The sequence below is a fragment of the Pelodiscus sinensis genome, chromosome 3 (genome assembly GCF_049634645.1).
Source record: "Pelodiscus sinensis isolate JC-2024 chromosome 3, ASM4963464v1, whole genome shotgun sequence".
Lineage (NCBI taxonomy): Eukaryota > Metazoa > Chordata > Testudines > Trionychidae > Pelodiscus > Pelodiscus sinensis.
The window spans coordinates 165748829-165774370 of NC_134713.1; the positions used below are offsets into that span (position 1 = coordinate 165748829).

The following is a 25542-nucleotide window of genomic DNA, read 5'->3' on the forward strand; positions in this document are numbered from 1 at the left end:
ACAAAGGCGCAAGGAGGAGATGTGCAGGGAGTAAATGGACTGCATGCACACCCTCATGGCAGAGATCCAGGCAGAGAGGCAGAACTGGATCGTGGAGTGGCAAATGAGGAAAGCCTCCAGGGAGCAGCTAGAGCAGCAGCATGAGACAATGTTTTCCTCCCTGACTGCCTTTACGGAGTGCATGGCATCCTGCCTTGAAAGGGCCACTGCCTAGAACCCTGCCCATCCTGGTGACATCCCCCAGTACTCTTCCACCCGACCTGTGGCTTCCACCCCCAGAGTTCCCCAGCAGCCACTGGAGCCCAGGACACAGGGGCAGGGAGGAACTCAAGGAAAGCTGGAGTCTTCAGGCCCTCGAGAGGCGGAAGGCAGTCCAACTCATGTTCCTAAGCCCCCTCCCTTTTTTGAGATCCCACTTCTTTCCTTTCTCTGCTGTTTTCCCCAAATAGAAACTTCCGGTTTTTGAACAATGGTCTCTTTATGAGTTGAACTGCAGGGTTGGGGTGAGGGATTAAAGGGAAACACAGGAAATGCAGGGGCAACTTGCGGAGAGCCACGTGACAGAGTCTCTAAAGAGGCCTTGCATAAAACTGTCTTACAAAGCCTCTCTGATTCACACTGCTTCTTGCTGTGCCCTCCTGATTGCACTGGTGTCTAGCTGCTCAAACTCTCTGGTTAGGTGCTCTGCCTCAGCCCCCAACCTTGCCAGATAACTTTCCCCTTTGCTCTCGCACAGATTATGGAGCACACAACACACTGCCACCACAAAGGGAATGTTGCATTCACTGAGGTTGAACTGAGTCAGGAGACTCCCAAACCTCCTCTTTAAACATCTCAAGGCACATTCCACCACCATTCTTCACCTGCTCAGCATATTGTTGAACTCCTCTTTACTGGGGTCCAGGCTGCCCATATAGAGCTTCATGAGCCACAGGACAAAGGCTCAGGCTGGGTCACCAAAAATAACAATAGGCATTTCCACTTCTCTGACTCTGATTTTCTAGTTAGAGAAAAAAGTTCCAGTGTGCACCTTTCAGAAGAGGCAGGAGTTCCAAAAATGTGGGTATCATGCATCTTTCCCAACCATCCTATATTGATGTCAGTGAAACGGGCCTCGTGATCCACAAGTGCCTGCAGCATCATGGAGAAGTACCCCTTGAGATTGATGTACTCCATGGCAAGAGGGTCGGGGGCCAACTCTTCCTCTCCTCTTTCGAACAGAGCACCTCCATTGGCATCTTCTGCCTTTGTTCTTTTCTCATGGGCCGAATGGGTCATTCTGAATTATCTGTTCTCCTCAGGGGAGAAAATGTGGGTCTAATTCTCTAGCCTTTCATCACATAAGTTAATCTCATTGAAGAGGTCTATGTGCTCACTATGGTGTCCCTGCAGTTAGGGAAGCCCATCGTGGCAAAGCCATCCACTATGGTGTTTACATTTCCCAGAGTCACAGTCCTCTGTAGCAGGATGTTATTGATGGCCTTGGCTACTTGTATGACAACAGCCTTGACCGTAGATTTACCCATCCCAACCTGTTTCCTGACTGACTATTAGCTATCTAATGTGGCAAGCTCCCATAGGGCAATTGCCACGTGCCTCTCCATGGTCAGAGTGGGTCTCATGCCAGGGGTGGGCTATTCACATAGTTCCAGGAATGTGGCCTCTGCATGCAGAAGTTCTGCAGCCACTGCTGATTGTCCCATGTCTGCATCACAATGTCTGCTGATTGTCCCATGTCTGCATCACAATCCCACAGCCTGAGCTAATCTCATGGAGGCCAAGCTGGCATTTGTCTGTGTCCACACGATTGACTGGCATAAGCACCAGGCCTTGCCTGAGTAGTGCTTCCATGCCATGCCAAATTTGGTCCTAGTCCTCTTCCTGGTGGAACAACAAACATATGCTCTTGAAGCACGGCACCATGAAGAGCATCATGACACAAATGAGTACGATGATGCTTTCCTGCACACTGGGCTCCATGCTAAGACTGCTATGGCATCTGCACGGGCAACCAGGGCACCAAAAGGCACAAGCAGACTGCCTCCTGCTGATGTCACACAAGGGGGGAGTGAGTAGACAAGTGCATTCTGGGCAGGAGCGGCCCGAGGCCGGGTGCAGCAGCTGGTGCCCTAGGCGGGGCAGCGCAATCGGCACCCCTGCCTGCACGGCCATCAATAGCTGTGATGTCATCATGGGGTACCCCGGCGCCCCGTGACATCATCATCGGGAGCCCGGGTCAGCAGCACCTTAGGCAGCTACCTAGCTCACATAGGCTCACGGGCCGCCCCTGATTCTGGGACACTGGTGACACAAGCTGCTGACCACCTACAGCAGAGTTTTGGACCCAGTGAGCACTGTGAGCATAGCCCAGAATGCAAAGCTGCCCATGGTGCCTTGCTCTCTGAGTCAATGGAAGGCTCCCCAATGGGGATTTGCTACATTCGATTCCTCTCCACAATAAGGACACAGATCTTTGACTTTGCAAAATCGGGTGGTAGAAAATCGATTGAGTTAGAGTTGACCTTATCTTGTAGTGCAGACATGCCCATTCAATTTAGGACAGGTATACTTTGGTTTTTTTATGAAATTGTGATTTTATTTTCTGTTTCGCTCTGTATGCTATTCCCAAGTGGTACACACTTTGAAAAATTAAGAAAAGTGGGTAGTTTTCCAGAAATTGTGCATGTGAATGGTTTTAATATATTAATAATCTTCAAAAAACAACCCCTTGGAGAGAAAGAAAGCTTTTCAGGAGAGTAGACATCTATATCCTAATACATGGCCCCACAAGATGCCTGCTGGCCTGTTTTTTACCCAAGTGATAAACCCAGATAATCAAACAAAATTACCTCATGCACCTTGTCTAACTAATAATCTGGAACCAGCATGGCTACAGAAACACTGCACAAAAGTCTAGGGAAATTCATTCTAACCACAGCTTCTTTTGGCTAGTCAGAGCTAGATTGTGCATCCCATTCCCCAGGTGTGGAGCACTTACTCACATGGTTGGCCCTTTGACACAAATGTTCACTATCATGAGTAAGGGCTGCACAACTTAATCCTTCAAGGTGTGCTGAAAAGCTTTTTTCTTTTTATGTGATTACATGGTATTAAGATGCAGGTGACATAAGCCCCTTATAAAGTTTCATTACCCAGGTTTAACCTTCTTCCCTTCCTCCATGCAACCTCACCCCATACTATATATTTGAGAGAATTTGTTCATCTGTGTGTCCATCCATCCACCTGTGAGTCTATTTGTTCAAGAACTCCTTTTAAATGGTAAGAACAAGGACCACCAAATCTGGTATGCAACTTCCTCTTATCATTACTTAAAGCAAGATCAGGGTTTGGTAGTGCCAGGACAATGGGATGTGCCTGGAATGCAATTGTTTCTCATCAAACAGAAAGGGAGAGATCTGGTAGTAGGGACAGTTATACTCATGAATGACCACAGGGGGCAGCATTCATGGGAAACAACTATACTACAGACTGACCACTGAAGGGCTGCAAGCAAGCATGCCCCTGACAGCCCCAAAGAGCCCTGGATAGTCCTAGAGCAGCTGCCAGATGGGCAGCATGGCCCCCACCTTTCCAGGCCAGCCCTGGGAAGCAAGGCCGACATACATGCAGAGTAGTGCCCACTGCCCAGACTGGCCCTATGGAGCAAGGCCAGTGTCTGGGCAGCACTGTCCCCACCACTCCTGGCTGGCCCCAGGGAGCAGCTGCCGGCCACCACCATCACCTGCCATGAGCCCCACGTCTCCCAATCGCCTGCCCTGATTCCTGTCCCCCTCACCCTCCTCAATTGAAGCACCCTGCCTTGAAGGACACAAGCAATACTGGGGAAATCTTCTAATAAATAAAATAAACAATCAAAAGTTACTGAGTGAAAAATGATATTGATTAACTAGTGTTTCCATTGGACTACAAGTGCCCTGAACTAAAATTCCAGCTCCCCTTCATTTCTGTACAGCTTTTAAATACATGCTTAAGTTCTCACATGCATGGCTCTTTGTTATATAAATCAACAAATGCAATCCACTGATTTTTTTTTACAATATAATGGTAAATGCATTTAAATGAAAATACACTGTTTTATAGTTTTCTGGCTGGAATATATATTGGAGACAGAAGGTATTTGACATTCAAATCCAAATGATTACGTATAAAAAGAAAAGCAGGTATTAGGAATTTTCCAGGAATAGCTAGTAGTAGCTAATAGTAATCTAACTGGCCAAAAATGCCATTGTTGTTTTCTATCAGTACAGCTAGCACCATTTTGGTTTAACCCTAAATAAACAACATTTAATAGAAGTGAAGATAGAAGTGATCAGCACATTTATGCTTAATCCTTTAAGGCCTCAGTTTGCAAACCCTTACTCATATGAGTAAAATTCACTTGTGTGTGGGGTCTAGTACAAGGTCTATATGCATCACTTAAATTTTTAAGTCCTCTGTGCATTAGTGGCGCAGAGACCTCATGTGGGGTATCTGAACAAGAGGAAAATGTTTATTCTTTCCCAGGCAATCTGCATCATTGAAGCTACTTGCCATGGTAGTCACTACCCACAAGAATAATGTCACAGGGCTATATGTGATAACAAACTGTGGATGGTATCACTCACTGCAGTTTGCATTGCACCAACACAACTTACTCCAGTTTCAAACTTCTTCAGCTGCTAACTGTATTATTGCAGATTCCCCAGGAACTAATGCTAATTCCACATGTTCAATCTTTCAAGATAAATGGTCAATTGTCAATACTGTAGAATAAATGGCTGGCTTCTTTTAATGTACTGTACTAACACTGGATCAACAAGGGTTCATGGATAAACCAGAGATCATGCTCCACATGAGAAATGGGCATTGGACACTCAACATGGCAAATGGATGTGAATAACATGGACAATAGGTATGTATAGCATGGACAATAGATAGATAGAACATTGGCAGCAGACATGCAGAAATGGACATTGAGTATTCTGAACATGAACATGAATATGCTGACTATATTAATCTCTATTATGTTATATGTTCCGCATTACAAACTACTTTTTTCTACTGGAACATGACTTGTGGATTACATTTTATTCTTTGAAATTATGTTTCCATCGAAAGGAATCCTGTCTGAGTTATTTACAAACACAATACATCAAACTTCCCTATGAAATCATTGCAATAGCTGCTATTTTATATGATTGGCATCTTCAGGAAACTTTAACTACACTAATAAAATTCCACCTATTTGGTTAATTATTTTATATACATGGATAATACTGAAGGCTTGAAACTCAGAAATGTGCATGTGTAAAGGTAAGATAGTTCATAAGCAGACAGTTCTAGTTACCTCTTTGGCACTACAAGTAAATACACAACTGCCATATAATTATCTATGATATTTAAAATAGATCCGTTTATTGTGAAATATATTTTATCAAAATTGTGCCTACATTAGAAAAATATTTGTTTCCATTTAGAGTTTTTCTCTTTTGAGAAGGTTCTTTGGATCTCACTAAAAAATATACACTCGCTAAAAAAATAGAACAAGTTTCAGTACATTTTTTCTCTTTTAAACTGAAATCTAGTCGTCTAAAAGAAAAAAACCCTCTTAAACTGATTTTTTGAGCCAGTGGCTTTTATGGAGAGAACAGTTATGAAGCAATAGCTATTGGTTAAGGCTGCTAAGGATATTATCCTTTATTTAAAAGGTAGCTGTATATCTCTTTTTCACATTTTCTCTTTGCAGATGTTTTCTTCTACTTCTAAGGGAAATGGGGAAAGTTTTTTGAATAAAGAAGTCTCAGAAGTGTAATTCCTGTTAGTTTGTAATTTTAAAAATGAGTAGTCCTGTGGCACCTTAGAGAATAACATATATATATATATATATACTTTCAAGAGTTTTCTGCTCATTATACATAGTCTCTAAAGGGCTACTTGTTTTGAATAAAGAAATAACTCATAATTATATGACCACTAGATGGCAGCATAAACACACTGAAAATGTTTTATTGACCACCTATTTAGTCTGATAAGTGTCCAACTTCAAATAGGTTCAATATTTGTCTTTTAGATTTGGAGAGTGAAAGTCTATGCGGCAATTAGAGGGTAATGCAATATTACAGTGTAAACAAACGAGTAAAATGACTGTAACCGCTGAACAGTTCCACGTTTTAATTTCAGTGCCTGGCAAACTTCTTTTGCAATCGCAATTTCACCTCTGAGGCTCTTGAGGAGAAGGATGGAGCTTTGATTCCTTTGACTCGTAAAGGAACATTTTTTAAATTTCCGCAGTGTCCCTTTGGGTTTGGGTTTTTTTCCCCTGGTATCTTTTGTGGTAAATGGAGAAGATAATTCCTCTTAGCCCCCAAACTCAGAAATTCTGTGATGAAACCAGGGGTTCCGACTGCATTTACCTGCTTATCAAACCTGCAGTGTAAGAGATTGTAGCCGTTGTTTTCTAGGCAATTGGAGAGCTTGGCCGGGTCCAAAGTCATTCAGTCAAGACAGGCAAGCACTGGGATAGAAAAGTCAAGAGCAGTGTGGATCTGCATTGAGCTGCAATGTGTTTCCATAATTAAGAATGGAAGATACAACAGTTAGAGGGAACTGCCAAAAACACACCCATGTTCTTAAAAAGAGTGATTCAAGGGAGCAGCTGGGTGTCTGCCTACTGGCCAATTTATTTACCTTAAAATATTTTTGCCAAGTCTGATTTAGATGAAGAGTTATTGTGAAGTGACCTTTCCTTTGTTTCCTGTCTCTGCACATGTAATTAGATAGATAGATAGATAGATAGATAGATAGATAGATAGATAATAGCCAACACTAAAATGGTCTCTGAATAAAACGGAAATGACTCTGAAACGAGACATGAACAGAGGCACAAATTTCAGAACGGTGAAAATATGTCACCACAGCATCATTTTGGGTTGGGACCAATCATCACTCCTGCTCTCAGGATAAGGTCAGAAGAGCCATCTGTCCTCACTGGATGATTTGGAGCTCAGATAAAGTGACCCCCCCCCCCCCCCGTTACAAAATGACCCCTTCTAACCTAGGTAATAACAATCAATTCAAGTGCCAGGCTCCGAAGGAGGCCAGGGACGAACAGATCAGCTCCGGGTCAGTATTGATTGTGTATTTTAAAACATCCAGCTCAGCTTCATGTCTCAGTTTTCTCTCCCCCAACTGAGACGTGACTCCAGACCATTACACGAGCCTTGCGGGCGCCTTTCTTTTGCTGTAGGAGAAGTCAGCCGCATAGGGAGCAATACAACCCGGGGCTTGTTCCTAAGGTAGATCCGTATTTGCCGCCAATGAGCCATTTTCCTCTGCTACATGTTAATTTTCGGAGTGAGTGACGGGTTGACTCAGGCAGAGCCGCAGCAGACAGGTGGAACAGTCATTCATCCTTTCAGTGTCCCTGGAACAGGCTCTGGACCTGCCGATAAAACGGAGAGACTCCTGGACTACCGTAAGGCAAGGGCACAGCAGTCCGTCCCGAGGGGAACAGCTACGTGTCTCCTCTAACTTTTCCCGAAGTCACAATTCCGAGCTCGGCCCCCGTGGGGAGCAATCTCAGTTCTTTGATAGGCAGAAGCAGAATGACTGTGCCCTTCCAAAAAGGGAGAGAAGCGAAAAATCCCTGCTTAGAGAATCCCGAGGGGATCGTTCGAGGGCAGCCCAACCTGTATGGGATTGCTAACAGGGAAACAATGGTCACAAGTGGGCCAAGAGCTTAGCTGGGGTGGGACCCTGAAAATTCACCCGCTGGGAGGAACACCACTTGTGTTACAGCATGAGGCAGAGCCTGGAGCTTTTGGGAAGTGGGGCGCGGGGGAGGGGGTGTTTCAGTCTCATGGTGGCGGTTTCTCCGGGTTTGCACCACAACGCAGTTTCCTAGGCACCGTAGGGTTAGGTGGCGTTTGAAATACATCGTGCCCCAGAGACAGGAGTCCTCGTTTGCTAGCTGCTCCTACATGCCCCCGACCCCGCAGATGCAACCGCCAGGGCTTTGGCTCGACTAGCGTCCCCCTGAGCACGCGGGACTCGCTGCCTGTCACTGCCCGAGCCCAGAGAAGGCAGCCCTGGCGCTCCCAGACGCTGGGGACCGTCCCAGCCAGCTGCAGAGCGAGCCGGTTCCCATTGCAGTACAATCCACGCGCGACATTTTCAGCCCCCTCCTCCGCCTGCCGGGCCACCTGCAAACAGCGAACCCAGCCCAAATCCCCCCGCACGGTGGTCTCGTTAACTTCCTTGTCCCCTTCCCTCAGCTAGGGACCGGGGTCGGGAGCCTCCGGGCGTACATGTGGGAAGCCCAGGGCAGGGACCCCACACCGACCCGGCTTTCTTCTGCCACTGACAAGACACCCCACGTTCCCAAAACCAAACCAGCCCGTGCTTAGGTGCTGACGGGGGCTGTGGCTGGCACTAAGAACGGTTCCTTTGTCGGATGACAGGTGTTTTTATTCAGCAGCGAAATCATCTCAAGTGTCCTGTGAAAAAGGCTCCTCTTGTGTCCAGTGCCTCCCTTTTTCACCCGGCCATAGCGCTTGTTGGGTAAATCCTGGGCATGTGTGTGCCTAGCTCAGCTCTCTCCACCCTGAGAGACTAGAGTGAAATGCACATCCCCTAGAACGCTCCAGACTAATAGGGATGCATGCGAGGGCGCGCTTACATAGCTATCTACCCAGCGAAGTACCTAGATGGCTACCTGGATATCCCCCCGGTTTAGAATAGCTATCCATGTTTCCAATCACATCATGGTCGCTAGGTCTTCCTAGCTAGAAGGGTTCGCGAGCTTTACTCGTGTGCGCGCAAGCCCCCCTGCAAACGCGTATACACAAATTGGGCGCACATTTGTGCACCCACAGCATCTCTCTGCGTCTAGCTAGCTCCGGGGATTAGCTCGCTCCTTGCCTATTGAGAGTCAGAGCGAGAGAGATTATAATCCATCTCCAGACAGACATCTGATCTGAATGTGAAAACCTATGCACCTAGGTAAGGCTGGCTCAGCCAGCCAGTGAGCTGTACAGCTCTTTATGGCTGTTTCCTCTCATCACCCCCAAAGTCTTTAGACAGTTTGCTCCGACTGTCTCCATCGGGGGAGAAGCAGGAGATGACTGTGCTGCACACCCCTGCTTTTCCCATCTGAAGTCTACACAGACTGACATATGTCACGGCCATTCCGGCACTCGGCTGGCAACTGGCGGCTTCCCTCACCTCAACGCACGCACCCAGCAAAGACAACATTTCCGGGGAGCTGCAGAAACCGGGAGGGGCGGCCAGCCCCCCGCCTTGCCTCGCGCCTTTACTGCGCTACGGGGCGCATCAGGGAGATGGTTGGCTCTTCTCTTTGCACCGAGGGGTCGGGCCCGGAGGGGCAGCGAGACAGAGAGATGCCCTTGGGTGGAGTTGGTAGAGAGGGAGTGGGGGGAAGGGGAAAGGGCTCCGGGGTGCAGAAGCGAAAAATGTCTCCCCTCAAGGAGAAGCGGGGGAAAGCCGCAGGCCGCAGGAGAAAGGGGGATCCATCTACGCTGGGCAGTCGGGGAAGGTAACCCCAGGGGGCTCAGGAGAATGAGCCTAGGGCGCCACGGTGCAGAGAGGTCGGGAATGGGCTCCGGGGTGCAGGAGAGTGCGACGGGCCTACAGCTCCCGAAGATTGTGGGGTCCCAGGACCCAGGGAAGTCGGGGAGGGGGGAAGAGAAGCGATCCGTGGGGCGAAAAAAAAGTGGGGGCCCCAGACGTGAGCCAGGCGCTGAGAGGTGGGGACAGGGCTCTTGGGACGGGGACTGGGCATACGGGAAAGAGACCCGGCGGTGGAGAAGGGGCCCAAAACAGGCGGCGCTCGCGGCGCCAGAGTTCAGAGAGGAAGCGCTGGGTGCAGGGACCTCATGGGGAGGAAGGGCCCCGGGTGCAGAGGTGGGGGCCCTGGGCACAGGGGGGAGGGGCTGATAAGGCCGCAGCCATGCGCTGCAGGGATCCCTCTCTGGTGCCCAAATTCGTGCAAAGGGCCTGATTTTTGTGTCAGAAACTCTCCGCGTGCAGACAATGGAGCGGGGTGTTTACTGAGCGCGGGGAAGACAATTAGCAATTCATCGGGAGAGATGTGTCACCCAAATGTCACAGGGAAGCTAACATGACATCTGTTTTAATGGCTCCTTGCTAATAAACTCCTCTCGAAGGGCGTCTTTGTAGGGACGTCAAAGATTATTTACAGAATGAGTCAATTTCTAAATGGTTTCCTGATCGCTGGGCTGAGCCGCTGTAGGTGGTGGAGAGGACCAGAGTAGATTTAGGGGGGCAAGTCTCCCGCCTCCCGGCAGGCGGATGCTGGGGGAGGCTGGAGTAGTCCTCATTGTGCAGAGCTGCAGAAAGAAGGGGGATTAGACCTGCTCGCCAGAGATTTACAGGCAAACAGGGCAACGCAGAACCCAGGGGGCTCCCCTCTAGTCCCCCCTTCTCCCCTCCATGTCCCCGCTAGGAGCCGGGTGCCCGGCTGAGCTGTGCCAGTTCCCGTGCGCTGCTCTGTGCCCGGAGTCTCTGAGCTCTCGACCTCCCTCTACCCTCAGCAGCCTCCTCCCGCGATTCTTTCGTCTCGCCGGCACTTTCTTCCTTTGAGCCACTTTACAGACCCTTCTCTGGGCCTGGCTGGTTTCTTTCCCTCCCCGACCCCCAAACTCGGGGCTCAGGCCCTGGCGACCGGGCTGTGGAAAGCGGCCAAACTGCGCAAGTGGGTTTTTCCAAGACCCTGCCGGGCCCAGGTTCACGGTCACTAGCCCCTCGGACGTGCCTGGTTGGATCTTGTTTAGCTCGCTCCCCCCAGCTCCAATGTCCCCTTTTCACCTCTTCCCCTTCGTCCTTTGCGTAACCGCTTAACCCCTCTGCTCTTCTATGTTTGCCAACTGGCTTCCGGTTCATTCTTTTGAGCCCCTACCAGGAGCCCTACTCCCCCCCCCCCCCCGCCCATTCCCTTCTCCTTATGGGCAGTCACTATTTGGTGGAGCCTCTTTGGGGATTTTTATTTAACTCTTTAGCTCTGCGCATTATGCTCCTTTCGCAGCAACTAGCTCTGCTCAACCCCTTCATCCCCCTCCTCCAGCAGCCCTCAGCCCCTGTCCTGCACTTCAAATACCTCCAATGACTATGCAGCTGAGGAAATTTCCCTTTTTTATTGGCTCACTGAGCCCACTACAGAGGGTCAGGACCTGCAGAGAAGAATTCCCCCCTCCTCCCTTTTGAATCGAGGCCTTCACAATCTCAACACAGGCTTAATGGGGGACCCAAGCCGGGGACTGATTTTTTTAAGAGGGCTTAGATGGGCTTTTTCAACAGAGTACAAATCACTAGTAAACAGCTCCCTGTAGCTCCAGCGCTGACCTTCCAGATAAATTCCAACTAATATAATCATAGTCAATTTCTAAACACTCAGGAACGCACAGGGGGGAAGGAAGTGGGGAACTCGATAAGTAAAGCAAACGGTGAAGACGTGGCTGGATTTTACATCTGTTTAAATGCCATTTCAAACCCTTGTCCAAATTATTGTATAGTTAGAGTGGAACAAAAAAGGGAGGCAGCATCCTCCAAGTGGGGTTAAAGGAAGTTCAGGGATTCTAAAAGATGTCTATGTCTGCATGAAATAAACGAGACCTGCTAAACTGTTTTATGTCCAGGAAAGTCAGGTCTAGGAATAAGACAAGCGGAGTGTGTAGAGCTGTAGCCACGGCAGTTGGCCTCTGAGAAAATGTTATTCCCTTAATGGACCGATAAGATTTGGATAAAGTACACAGTCCTTGTGAGATGACTTGCTTTCCCTCTGAATTCAGTGGTGCAAGTCTCTGTCTGTGAAGGGAACATGTAGGAAAAGTCTCTTGTTCATTGTCCACGCAGTGTAGAGAGTGAACACATGTCTTTATGTTTTGTGGTTTCAGCAGGGCATTTTGGAAGCCATAGTCTCAGACACAAACACACTTTACCTAACGCCCAAATACTCCCTGCCCTAACAGGGAGCAAAGTTTCCTTTCCTGCTCCTCTGTTCTCACTGCAAACAGATTGGTAGCAAACGGAAACACACACTGGCAAAATGAAGTTCCATGACGTTTAGAAGTAAAAAGGCCCCAGAACACCGACCAGATTTTCACCAAATGCCACATTCCGTGTTATTTAACAAGACACACTACAGTAAAACACATAAGTAGACAAACCGAGAGAATCCATTTGGAACAGTTAACACAGCCTGACTTGCTCACAAGCACACAGTAGGGGAAGACAATTTAATTTCACTCAAACCCATCAGGAGGATCTAATGTTCAGACTATTGCTTAGCTGGCATTAAGGGTTGCTTTTAAAAAAAAATCTCAACAACCTTGAAGCCTCTGGCCATTGGTCTATGTCTTCATAATTATTTAATTTTCCTATTCTGTACTGAATGGCTAGAACATATCATTTATATGTAGCGCTTGTCGATATGTAGTTTAGCACAACTGAAGGCTAACCTTCTGGAAAGGATAGGTGGAGAGATGCATAGGGCTTTTAAAGCCCTATAGCCTTTACTCGGGCAAAGCTCCCATTGACTTCAATAGAAAATTAATACAAAACCAGGGCTTCAGGGCTTCTTAATCTTCTCTATCGTAGTATATCATCCCATAGTATAATGTTTAGAGAGGATGAGAACAAGGTATCCCAGGTGTCTGATTTTCTCATGATCAACGAAAACATATGGCAGGCGTAGATCTGAAAGTGACAGTGCGATCATAACCCAAAATGACAGCGGGAATGGAGGCTGGGAGGGGGGAATTGGCAGGAAAATTCCCATTGTCAATACAACTAAATATGCATCCAGGGGGCCCGTTTTATGGGTATGTAACTGCGTTTCCCTTTACAAAAGCTGTGTTCACTCTTCCCCTACACATTGTGTTAATCTATGGGCCTGCTAATTTTGTTCCCGCCTCGTTGGGAAGACAGGATGCGGGGCTAGACGGATCATCGGTCTGACCCAGAAGCCCATTCTAATGTTCTTATGCCCATGGCTATTGCATTTCAACATAAACGTTCAGTGCAAATGAGTGCCAACTGTGCATGTGCTCAAAGACCCAGCAGACAAAGATAGCAAAGACGGGGTAGGCTGCTAGACCCTTAGACTCGTGAGGTTGCAACTAACTCCACACTAAGTAACTCCTTAGTTCTTACGCCAATGAGAAGGACAGAGGCTGGCTTGGTTCCTTGCTTTAAACGAGACTGCGTTGCAGAGACTATCTGCATATTCTTCTCCCACACACCCACCCATTTTAAAGTTGTTAGGATCCACTTCCGTTGGCTGTGCCTGAGAATAGCTATTTATCCGGAATGACATGTGCGCGGAGCTAATTCATACAGCGTGGGAAATTAAATTGGTATATTTCAGGACCAAAACATTACGCTCGTGGTCGTTTTGCCTTTTTTGGTGGCAGGGAAGTATAAATGGCACATAGGTCTTATATACGGGCTGCTCTCCTGTCTGTAGAGTATGCTGGTCCCACTCCTTTGCTTTCTGCGGTTTTGTATACACCTGGGCTACGTCTAATATGCATCCCTTTTACGAAAAAGGGATGCAGTCTAGACGTAGCCACGCAGTGTTCAGGTTCAGTTTGCCTGCTACTCATTGTGGCAGGGAAACTAACAGCACTAACCTGAGAACAATGGTGTACTCTGAGAAGCAACCATAAATTGTTCAGCTTCCTGAGTGGATGTGGACAGATATCACAGCACTGCTAGTGTAGTGCTGTAACAGGTCAAGAGCATAGTAGAAACAGCAAATCCTATTCAGTATTTCATTTATTTCCAGTTGTGGAGAATCTGGTAAACAAAATGTTCATGTTATCTAAATGCACAGATAAGGCAGAAATGGCTTTCTTTAATAGTATGATTGAAATGTGAGGGGTCTGATGTCTCCTCGTTAGTAATATTGGCTTTGCATGCAAAGCACAATCCCATCCCTCTAGACTGCTTAGCCAAAACAGAGCGTAAACTCTGTAATTAGTAACGTGTTCCATCATTAAAGAGCCCTGCTGAGAATTTCTATTTAATAATGGTCTTAAATTAGTTATGATGGTAAATACTCATCTGAAAATTCAACATCTAAAACCATCTACAATCTGGAAGTGCTCCAGTATTGCTGTAATCTCCTGTAACACAGAAATGACTATCACATGCAACCATCACATTAGAAATTATCCGTACTCTTTGGTTCAGGAATATACAGTATGGATGTGTTAATTAGGTTAACTCATAAATTGTCTGCTTTACAAATATTTAGTACTAAACAAGAAGGGGGTTTTAAATAGGATACCACCAAGAGGGCGAGAAAACCAGCTAGTGAGATTTCATTCTTGCAACTGGAAAACCTTTTGTTTTCAGATAAGGTGGCACGACACTATCTTGAGGCCTAACAGTTCCCCAACACAATACATACACCCACAACGCACATGCACACTGCACCAGCTACTCCCAGTGTACCTGTACAGAATAAAGGCAATGGGGATTTTACGTAGCAACACGCTTGATTTTTAAGCATTTTGTATTTATTTTTACGTTCGGAGTCAGAGAGAACTAGTTTTAACACTGTTTAAAAAAAACCAACAACAACAAAATGCATTCCTTTTTTGTAACGTCCAGAAGCATTCTGCAGGCTTTGGCTCAGGAGATCTTCGAAGACGACAATTATATGTAATAAGTAGAGAAAGAAGACGTGTGTGGAAAATAGCTCAGGAAAGTACTGCTGTTTCCTCATGTGAAAGTTATTCCTTCCATCCTCTTGAAAAAAAAGAAGCAAACAGATATTTCAAGCCATTCGTACACAATGTGAAATGAAAGTTTCAAATATTAAATGTGATTCCAGGTATACATAAATAATTCAGGTATAGTTCATCCCCATTGGGGATATAATCAAAAGCTATTTGAAATAACAATAGAAAATCAGTAACTGAGATAGTTGAGGAGGTCAAAGAAACGGGAAGAGGGAGACAGGATATTTCATTTTTTACCTAAACGTCTAAACGTGTATCCTCCCTTGCACTAACCTTTCATGTTTAATGAATGAATCTGCATTGCAGGGTTTTTTTCCCCCTCCCTGTGCCGGCTAGTTTTAAATCTGCAAGCATCACAAAGAGGCCGTGATCCCATCTGCCTATGATTCCAAATTAAAGTTCAAACGGACGGCTTACACACTGCTGATCCTGTATCATAGCCTCTCGCGACCCTTCAATTACTATTTAATAGAATTACAGTTTTAAATCCCAATAGTCTTAAAGAATGTTTTATCAGTGACTGAAGAGAGAATATACAGACACCTTCAATGTTATTGAAAAATATTGCTGACCTATTTAGATATTAAAGGGACTGTTTAGTGTTCTACAAGTTATTACAAGAACTACTTTAATCTTCAGACGAGAACGAATATATATATATATATATTCATTTAATAAGGACCATTAGATTCACACACACACAAGTATGTATTATACTGCCCACAAGGACCCACGTGTATACACATACACACACTGCGTGAGGTCAGAAATCAAACACATCCACAAAACTATTAAACTACTGTATCGTTGACAAATATTGCTAGATAGGTTATTCCAAGAGGAAACCAAATGTTCCTCCACTCTTTGAAAGACACGCTATAATGGTCCTTATTAAATGAACTTCTTCTCATCATGTTTCCTCGCCGGGATAAGGCAAATACTTGCAGTAGAGCTGAGCCTACCTCTAGCAGCGATCTCTGAAATTCAAGTCAATCGAAATCGGGATATGGTTATAGTAAATCTTGACTTCCAGTGTAGTTTCCTCCATTCTTCAGAACTGCTCAGCAAAAGACCTGCAATCCAGACTACTGCTGCCACTTCATCTCCATTACAGTAAAGCGATTCTAACCACATACTTCCAGATATTTACCCCTAACCTTTACTTGTTAGTTCATATTTCGCATTCTTCTTCTCCTGCCCAGCCCACGATGCTGGACTGTTTGAAGCCTCTTCTCTCAAAAACGTCTTAAAATAAAGCTAAACAAACACCCACGCACACACACACACTCCTATGGCTTCAAAATGCACCTTATTTAATCCCCAGTATGAGCCCATCGCCCTACCTCTATGTGTGTGTGTTTAACCTTTCCCGAATGTCATATTTATCCGTATCACTGATAATATTCCTAATGCCTTCCCACCACCACTACCACCACCTTCTCCCCTCCCCTCCCCCCGCCTATCTCCCGTAATTTTGCAACTGGACATCGGGTTCATTCCCTTTTACCATTTGCAAACTTCTTTCTAATGGATCTTTCTAGGGGCCGAGGGGCTTCCCACTCCAGGCCGCGTGTCCTTTGACAAACAGGGCTCCGGAGCTGGGAAGCCCGGGTGTGTGTGCGCGCGCGCTCCCAGGCGCAGCGTTGGTCTGGCCTTTGCCTGCACTGCGCGTCCGGGCCAGTGCAATGCGGAGGGAGCTCAATGAGAGGCTGCATGAATACACACGAATAGAAAGTTGTGCTCAGCTAACCGGAGAAATCAGAGCAGTACCAGGGCACCAACGTTCACAATTCTTTTCACTTTGGGCCGGGGCTATAACCTCATCTGGGTATGCTAAAGATTAAGGGCAACGGGCAAGCAGATTCAGCTTCTTCTAAACCCCAGCTGTAACTGATCAGGGAGAGGGATCTATAGATTCTCAAAAACGTATGGTAGCCAGGAAAGGACCCCGGTCAACGGTGGGATCGCATGCACACAAAGGACACGGAGCAACGTTACAGGCCCCGGGCAGACATTAGGTAGCTAAAATAGGGAGGGTTTCTAGGTGGCTTGATTGGCTTTTCAGACAAAGACGAGACAGACAGACAGACACACACACACAGACACACACACACACATTATAGTCGCGCACCAGTGAATTTGCACACTTTATTTCATGGTACTATAGGAAAGGTGGCGCTCACATCGAGGTCTCTATGTGAGTGGACACAGAAGCACACAAATAACGCGTGAATGTGACTGTCACAACATCTAAAATTGGTGTCACAACTAATCGGCAACATTGTGTCTACTTTAATGCTTTTAAAAAGATTGTGCACTGCAAGAGAGCCCGTGTGTATAATCTTTGCAAGCCGTGAGACAGAGGATTTCAATCTATGAATATATATTTACAAAGCTCACTTCCCTTCCCCTTTTGACTCATCAAAATCACAAGTGCTGGATAGCAGGAGCTCCGCGTGTCTCTCCTGGGGAAGAAACTGTCCCCCCTGTGCCACGAATTTAAAGTTTCTATAGCACCGGCGGGTTCTGGACCGGTGAGTTCTGTGCCATCTGTCTTCTATCCTATGGCTTTCGCTTAAATATTAATCAAATGCACTTCAGCTTCCGAGTAATTCCGTCTTAATCAGCAACGAAGCTTGTCATGGATAATAAACTAATACTGGAGAGGGCTTGTCGATAATGATCGGCCAGAGGAAGTGAAGAGGTAAGTCCTCCCCCAACCCCCACCTCCAGTTTGGAGTTTCCGATAGGGCCTATCTTACCAAGGCAGATGGATTTAGTGGGCGAGAAGGCTTAAATACAGATTGTCATAGATTTACACCTCAATCAACCATTCAGGTTTTTAATGCAAATCCTAAAACAACATCGTTTATCTTTTATGGGGCCAGGTTTAAAACGGAATATCATTAGCTGTCGCATTTTCATAATATAATACAAATAAACACAAATACATTGCATACTTCCTCACACACACATACACCCTGCCTGAGAGAAATACTGGGGACAACAAATGCTTTACAAATCTGTGTATTTGGGCCTGCAGCCCTATTATGCAAACTAGCTGGGTTTCGTGGATTCATTCCAAACTACCACGCAGCACCGTTTCTGACATTAAAAGATGGACATTAACTTTCTGGAATTAAAAAAGGAATAAAAAAGGAAATAAATTGAAAATCACGCCCAGACGTTTTAGGGGGAAGGCTGGTGGATCAGGGAAGAAAAGATAGAGAATAGACGTTATGTCTGTTTTATAAACGGCCATGAAAATACACAAGGTAAAAAAGTCTCAGGTGGTATGCCAGGAAAACAAATGACAGAATAGACTGTTATTATGTTGAGCATGAAAATAAAGATTAAGACCCAGAGAAATTTGCCAAATTCAGGTACAATGTTACTGGGAGCTGATGCCTAAAAATGCAGTTCCTGGATTCTAAAGTGAAGAAACTTTCACATCGCTGTATCTTTCCAGGTATTTAATTCTGCTACAAATAGCAGAGTCACAGCGAGGCTCGTTAAAAATAAATACAAATAATGTACTTTTTAAAATTAATAAATAATGCCGTCAACTGCCCTTGCAATGATCTCAAGTAACACCTTGGTCCTGTGATTTTCTCTGCAAGGGCATCTGATCCTTGCTAATACATTGGAGTTGTCGAAGAAAACAGTTACATAAAAGACTCAATTCAAAAGCAGATGCATGAGAAGATACAAATAACTTTGGAGTATGTTGTCCCATATTAGTATTGTACCTGCTCTTTGAAACTGCAAGGGAAAGACGAAAGGCTAGTAATATATTTGATTTCCCCCGTGAAATATAATACGATTCTCTTTTTCACTTCTCTTCAAATCAGAGCTAGCTTTTGTCACGTTGTATTTTTAAATCTATGTTTCTAAATATTCAATCGACTTAGCTAAACTAATTTGTAGCATATTAGATTCACGTTATATGTCACATTATCAGAACACTATTATTGTCTGGTGTATGCATAATATTAAAGTGTATCTATATAATTATGCACATTTCAAATTATGCAAAGATTTAAATGCACTTTTTATTTTAATAAAAACTGAATGCACGTGTTAGTGTATATACTGAACCCACTTGAAAATTATATATATTATGTTTCTCTAGCTGGGGACTGTTCTTTCAGGGATTTGGATAGAGAGAGGGGACAGGTGGGTATTAAATATAGGTGCGTACATTCATTTTTTAATTTTTATTTATTTATTTATTTTTACTATTTGGGGGCAATTCCTAAACGCATCTAAACAGATTCTAGCGCACTTTACTCTGTGAAAGAGCAGCAAAGTAAGCGCGTCATGATTGGAAGCCTTCCAGGTAACAAGACAGAAGAAAAGGACAGCTTAATAACTATGAGCATAAACGGTAATGAAAAATATTCTACGCACTCTTTTTGTTTTCTTTCACTGTAGCATTTCAAGTGATTATGCGGGTCTGTATCAGTTATTGTATCTTCCCTAACAACTGTTTGTGCTGAAAGGAAGCTGAGTAAATACACATAGGATTTCTGAGGACTATAAAAGATCTATAAATATATTTGCATTCAGCTTCTTTTCAAAATAATCAATCATTTTCTTGAGTTATATTAGGGTATGAGATTTTTTTTCTCCCCGAAGTGGCTTCCATTTGGAAACGCTTATAGTTTCCCTAAAAATTCAGGAGCTTTCCATACAATTAGCCCTGACCTTCAAATGGTGGGGGGAAAATGCAGCCAACACAAAGTGAAATCGGAAGTCAAAATTAGTTCTGAAATGGTCAAGAAATTCCAGGCACGTTTCTCTCTAATCCTAATAAGTTTCGAAATTGTATTTTCAAGTAAAAACAAGTTTAGAATTCACCTCTTGTTAATTCACGGTTGAATAATCTGCCTAGGGCTAAGCAAAACTTTAATGCAAAAGGTGATGCTGGAATACTGTTAGTCATGCAAATAAAGGCTTCTTTCAGCACATTACAATATACTTAGGATTCAAGGGGAGGAGCTGTAACCTGATTAGGGAGAGTAGTTTATAGTTTTTGTTTTCATTTAAAGCTACAAACAAATACTAAAACATCTTAAACGCTCTCTGGAGAAATCTGTTAATCCCAATAGATGGGCAAAGTGATCATTTAGACTCAAGTTTTTTTAATGAAAAAAAATATGTTTGAGCCAGTGATGTGAAAGCAGGGTTGAAAGGACATCACTGTGCCTTGGAAACACATTCGGAGCAATGGTTATATCAACTCAAGGGGGCAAAGTCTGCCTATATAAAAGTGTTTTTCCCCCCTACCTTCTCCCTTCCAGACATTGTTCATTTCACTAGGGCAGACTTTTAATGCAGTTATGTTATACTACTTTGAAATTAGTTTTAAATGTGCGACATACACACCACTTCACCTCAAAACACAGAGAAATTAAAACCCAAACCAACCAAACAACCAAACAAAAAAGCAAACCAGCCTAGATGCTATATAAACACAAGTAAATTCCAGATTCCACCGGCGTGCATTGCTAACCAGCCTGCCCGCTTCAGTACATAAAAACTCGAATAATTCATAGTGGCTCGTCTAACCAAACAAAGATTAAAAATAATTTCTCAGTTAAGATGTGGGAGGTAATATATAGATTTATATATATATATATATATCTCTAATTTGCAATAGACAAAAACACCAACATCGCTGAATAGATAAGAAAATGGAATACTGTATTTGATTTAGAAAGTTTGTACATATAGATAAACACGCAGTTAAGGAAACAACAGTATAAGCGTCCTACGTGGAGTTTAAGAAGAGACCCCAAAGCTGCTATGAAATACTCAAAATAGCTTTTGCATAAGATAACTACAGTTGCACCCTAAGCTGTTTTCTATCGCTGAGGTCCCTTTTTAAAACCTAGCACGTCAGATCTTGACAGCTAAGTTTGTGCAAGGAACACCAAGTCAAGGAAAATAAAAGGGAGAGAGAAAGAGAAGGGGGCGGAGGGAAGAAAGAAAAGAGCAAATATCATATACAGGCATTTCTACACATATATTACAAACTGGGGAAATGACCGCATCATTAAGATATACATAATTCATATAAAATTTTGAAATAAAAATAAAAATCTGTTACAGTCATAACTATTCTTTTTCCACATTTATAACCAGTACCCACACAGGCAGTGACAGAAGTATAGAAAAAAAAGGTGCTTACGAATAAAATGATTGTCTGCTGAACAAAAAAACAGAAGATTGCATCTTGGCTGGACCATCACTTGGACTTAAAAAACAGAGAGAAGAAGAAAGAGAGTGAGGGAGAGAGAAAGAGAGAGAAAGAGAACCAACAAAAAGGCGATAAACATTTGTTATTTCCCTCTTCAAGGAGTTCCTTTTTATTTTTTTATTTTTATCGTTTTTATACAAATTCGATCGGAGTTTTTGTTTTGTGTTTGTTTTTTGGATTTTTGTTTCTTTACTATAGAGAATATTTTTCCCAGATACAAATTTAATCATCAGCATCATCATTATCATGCAAGTGGGTGAAATGCGTCCATGGAAAAGCGCAAAGGAGAAATCGTGCTTGTCCTAAAAAGAATACAATTGTCACTTTTTTCATATAATTATTATTATTGTTCCCCCCGCTGCAGCATCAGTATTAGTGACTGTCTGTTGAAGTTGTAGCTCCATCTCTTGGCGGTGGCGGTGGCTATTGATGGTGGCGGTGGAGTCTCTTTTTGTTTGTTTGCTATTGTTTATTTTTACTGTTGCTTTGCGTCTCGCTTGCTGGGTGGGTGGGTGTCTGTGTGTCCGATTCTGGGGCCGTCGGGCTGTTTGGTCTGGGCCGGGGAGAGGGGGCTCGGTTGGCTGGCTTGCATGGTTTGCCGGTATCATACATCACATTCCGAGTCGCTGGAGGTTACAGAGAGGATGGAGGTCCCCGTCTCGGCCCTTTCTGTCAAACTGGAGACGCTGGTGGTCGGACTGGCCGCCGTGGACGGAGACTCGGCCGAGTTGTGTGTAGGGCAGCCGGGCTCCGCCAGCGACCGCATGCCGCTCTGTCCTATCGCCTGGTGCTGGAGCCTGCATCGCATGGGGAGACAAAACAACGACACAGTCCTTCTGAGAGAGGGAGAGCGAGCCCCAGGCGGCAGAAGCTCCCGGCTCGCCCTTCCCCCAGCCCTCGCAAACACACCTCCACAAACAGACACTCGCCAAACAAACAGCCTCCCTCTGCACCGGCTGCGGGCCACAGCCTCCCGCTTCCCGGCCGGGCTCAGAGTCCCACGCCTGAGCCCCTGCTCAACGCATCCGCCCGGCTTTTTAGTGGCGGCCTGCGATCTAGCGAGCATCGTGCACGGCGTACACACATCCATATGCATGCCTGTGTGTACAGGCCATCAAGGTTCAGTGAGTGAACCCCCCTCCCTCATGTTTTGGTAAAGCTGTCGGCCGTGAACTGCATTGCCTCGGCTTCCTGTCACTGCAGTGCAGACAGCCCCTTGCAAGTGTTTCAAAACAGATCTGAGAAAGCCCACTTCAGATATGATCGGGTGAAGCTCAGATATAAAGAGAGAAATCACAACTTTCAAAGGCAGGGTGGAGAGGGGGAACTAATTTATTGCTCCTGAGAATTTTTTTTTTAAATCCCCCTGCTCCTCCCCTTCCCCCGTCCATTTTTCCACCACGGACGCCAGTGTATTGTGGGCCTTAACTAAGACAATATGTATGAGTTTATCAAACACACAGTAGATAAGCAAAGCTACAGAGTACCCTGTGGTAGAAAAGTATTGCAGGTGAAACTGATTTCTCCTGTCTGATATTATATATAAAACATGTCTTTGAATAGTGCTTCGGAGAAGGGGTGGAGGAAGCAACATCCCCCAAATATGTAGCAAAAATCCATAATGCATATTCTATCCCTCTAAAAGGGAGACCCTTTTACGTCTGACTCCGTTTTGAATCAAAGCAACCAAAACAAAAGACTCCAAACTGCTGCCCATCGCAGTGTCAACACGCAGCAAAGCATTTGATTTTCAAATAGACGAAATAACCAAAAGAGAATAAAAAATACTCCATTGAGTCACCCCACTCTGAACACTCTCCTGCGCTTGTTTATTCGCTTCTAAATGTAGAGAAAAATCTAATTCAAGGATAAAGGAAAGGAGCTAAAAGTCTTGTATTGCTCGGTCACTCACAACGCATAACAAGCACATCCAGTGTTTATCAAAACGTCCTCGTGAGTCTACTGAATCCCACCAAAGCATTTTTTTTTCATTTCAATGCCCGCAGAGAGCAGAGAAATGTAAATCTTTTTCAAAGGGCCAGTCATTTTAAAATTCTTTAATTTCGGTGTGTGTGGTTAGCTTCTTTTATTGCAATTCCCGGTGTATTTTTTCCCATCTGTTAAAAGCGTTCAGTCAACAACAGCATTCGTATGCAACTTCTGTTTATTTACCGTGCTAAGCTGCTCTGCCTTCCATTGGATGGAAATCAAATAGTAAAGCAGCGGCAGTTTGTATTTTTTCAGGCCCCCGAATCACCAGTGCCAATAGTATAATTAAAAGGAATTTGGAGAGACAATAAAAAAGAGCCGTAAGTTTTATTTGCACACTTGCAGCGATAACTAAACGTATGTTTTAAAATCAGGCCGTATAGCTTGTTTAGGGGTCTATTTTAAATTTTAAAATAACTTATAACAACCACGTAGGACAACACAGGAAATATTGAATTAGAGATTTGCTTTCAGTGTGACATTATAAACTCAAACAAATACACCGCACACACACTGCATTATATGCACACACATAGGTGATCGTGCTGTTTGCATCTATAAATACAAATGTGATAGAAAATGCTTTTCAGTGTCTCGGCGCTTTCCCCAATTTTCCCTCTAAGGCAAATTCGTTTTTTATAATGAATAAGAACAACAGGAGAACAGATGCCTAATTTGCAGAAGCACACTTTGAATTATGTTTGTGTAAACAGGTTAGTGTGTGGGTGGGGAGAGGAGTCCACTGAAATGTGCCAAACGCAAGTGGCATTTAAAAAATATACCCCACACGCAGGATTGTGTGGCTTCCCGTCACTTTTACCCCAGTCTCCAGGAAAGGAGAGAATATTCACTGCGTTTGGGGACGGCCGTTTGTAAACCGAATTACACAGAGAGAGAATTAGAAAGAAGGAAAGCCTCTGAGAAAGGGATAGCCTCGTGGGTGCTCCTTGCACGAGTGTTTGTGCGGCTAAACTTTGTTCTGGCAAGCAGCGAAGGCTTCATCCTGCCGTGCTTCACAACAACGCCTTTGCTGGCTGCATCTTTGCAGCTGGAGCACAGAGATTGGTGTGCAGGGTTCGGTTGATTCTTTAATAATTATTATTAAATACAAACAAACAAACTCCCCCACCGCCGAGGGCCAAATAGAAACTCCGAGAGCGCTAACACTCCTAGATCCAGCCCAGCCCTGCCTCTCGCTCTCCTCCCAGACTGGGGGTGCCGTGTGCACTGACCTGTTTTTAGCTGCGGCTGCTCTGTCTCTTTGCCTTCGGTTTTTGAACCAGTTGCCTACTTGCGTGGGGGTGAGGCCGGTGGCCTGCGCCAGTTCCCTTTTCTTGCTGGGGTTGGGGTAGGGGTCTTGCAGGTACCACTCCCTGAGGAGGCTGCGAGTCCGCTCCTTGAAGCAGTGCGTCTTCTGCTCTCCATCCCAGATGGTCCTGGGCAGCGGGAACTTCTTTCTCACCCTGTATTTATCAACCGGCCCCAGCGGGCGACCCCGCAGCTTCTCGGCCTCCTGGTAATGCGCTTCGAGCCACATGGCCTGCAATTTGCCATGGGACTCCTTGGTGAATTTGTGGTTCTCCAGAATGTGGTAGAGGTCTCGGAAGTTGCCGGTGTGGAAGGCCACCACCGCCCGCGCTCTGAGGATTGACTCGTGTTTGTTGATGGCTTCGCATGCCCCCGGTGCCACGGGCAGCGACCAGAGGAATCTCCCCAGCCTCTCTATGTCTCCAGTCTCCTCCAGCGTCTCGCAGACACTGGCCACTTGTTCCGGGGAGAAGTTGAGTGTGGGCAGCTGAAACATTGACAACTCTTCTTGGGGTCCCCTGGAGCTGCCTCCTCCACCGCCGCCAGCACCGGGGCTGCAGCCTGTGCTGCTGCTGCTGCTGCTGCTGCTGCTACTGGCGAGAAGTAAGGAGCGGTGATGCGGGTCGGCGGTGAAGTTTGGCAAGAAGAAATGGGTGGGATAAAGCTCTAAAGGGGACCTGAAAACCATGGGATGACCTGAGAGAGGGGGAAATAAATCAAGGAGAAAAGAAAGAAAGGCAGGCAGAAGGGAGAAAAGGGCACACACACCCCGCACGCATCCACACACGCACACACACACACAGCCACATAGAGACACACAGCCACACACACGCACGCACGCACACACACACACACACACACACACACACACCCCAACCTAGCACCGCCACCGAGTCAAGATTCAATGATTCAACAGCAATCGCCCTAATGACAACAGCCTCATAATATCTCCCCTAAATCCACAGTGAGTGCAGCATTGAAACATTTTGTTTCGCTTTTCTATTGGTCTTCTGAGTGTCGTTGTGGCGTTGCCATAGCATCCCCTGCCAATCACTGTCAGCCCTGCCAATCATTAGGGAGAACGTAAGAAAGGTTTTTACCACTTCGCACAAATGCACGGGGGGGAGGGAGGCAGGATGGTTAGTGGCAAAGGATTTTTTTTTGTATCTTTGCAACTCTTAATCTCAGCACTTCCCCTTC

The 25542-nt window shown here is 45.3% G+C and overlaps 1 protein-coding gene across 1 annotated transcript; it reads right to left on the reverse strand.

Annotated features, from left to right (window-relative positions):
- Positions 1 to 21649: 21649 nt before the first annotated feature.
- SIX3 (SIX homeobox 3) lies at positions 21650 to 25030 on the reverse strand. Its single transcript, XM_006125471.4, has 2 exons — positions 24267 to 25030; positions 21650 to 21842 (listed from the first exon to the last, which is right to left on the reverse strand). The coding sequence occupies exons 1-2, from the start codon at positions 25028 to 25030 to the stop codon at positions 21650 to 21652; spliced, it is 957 nt and encodes a 318-aa protein (XP_006125533.1).
- Between the last annotated feature and the right edge of the window lie 512 nt (positions 25031 to 25542).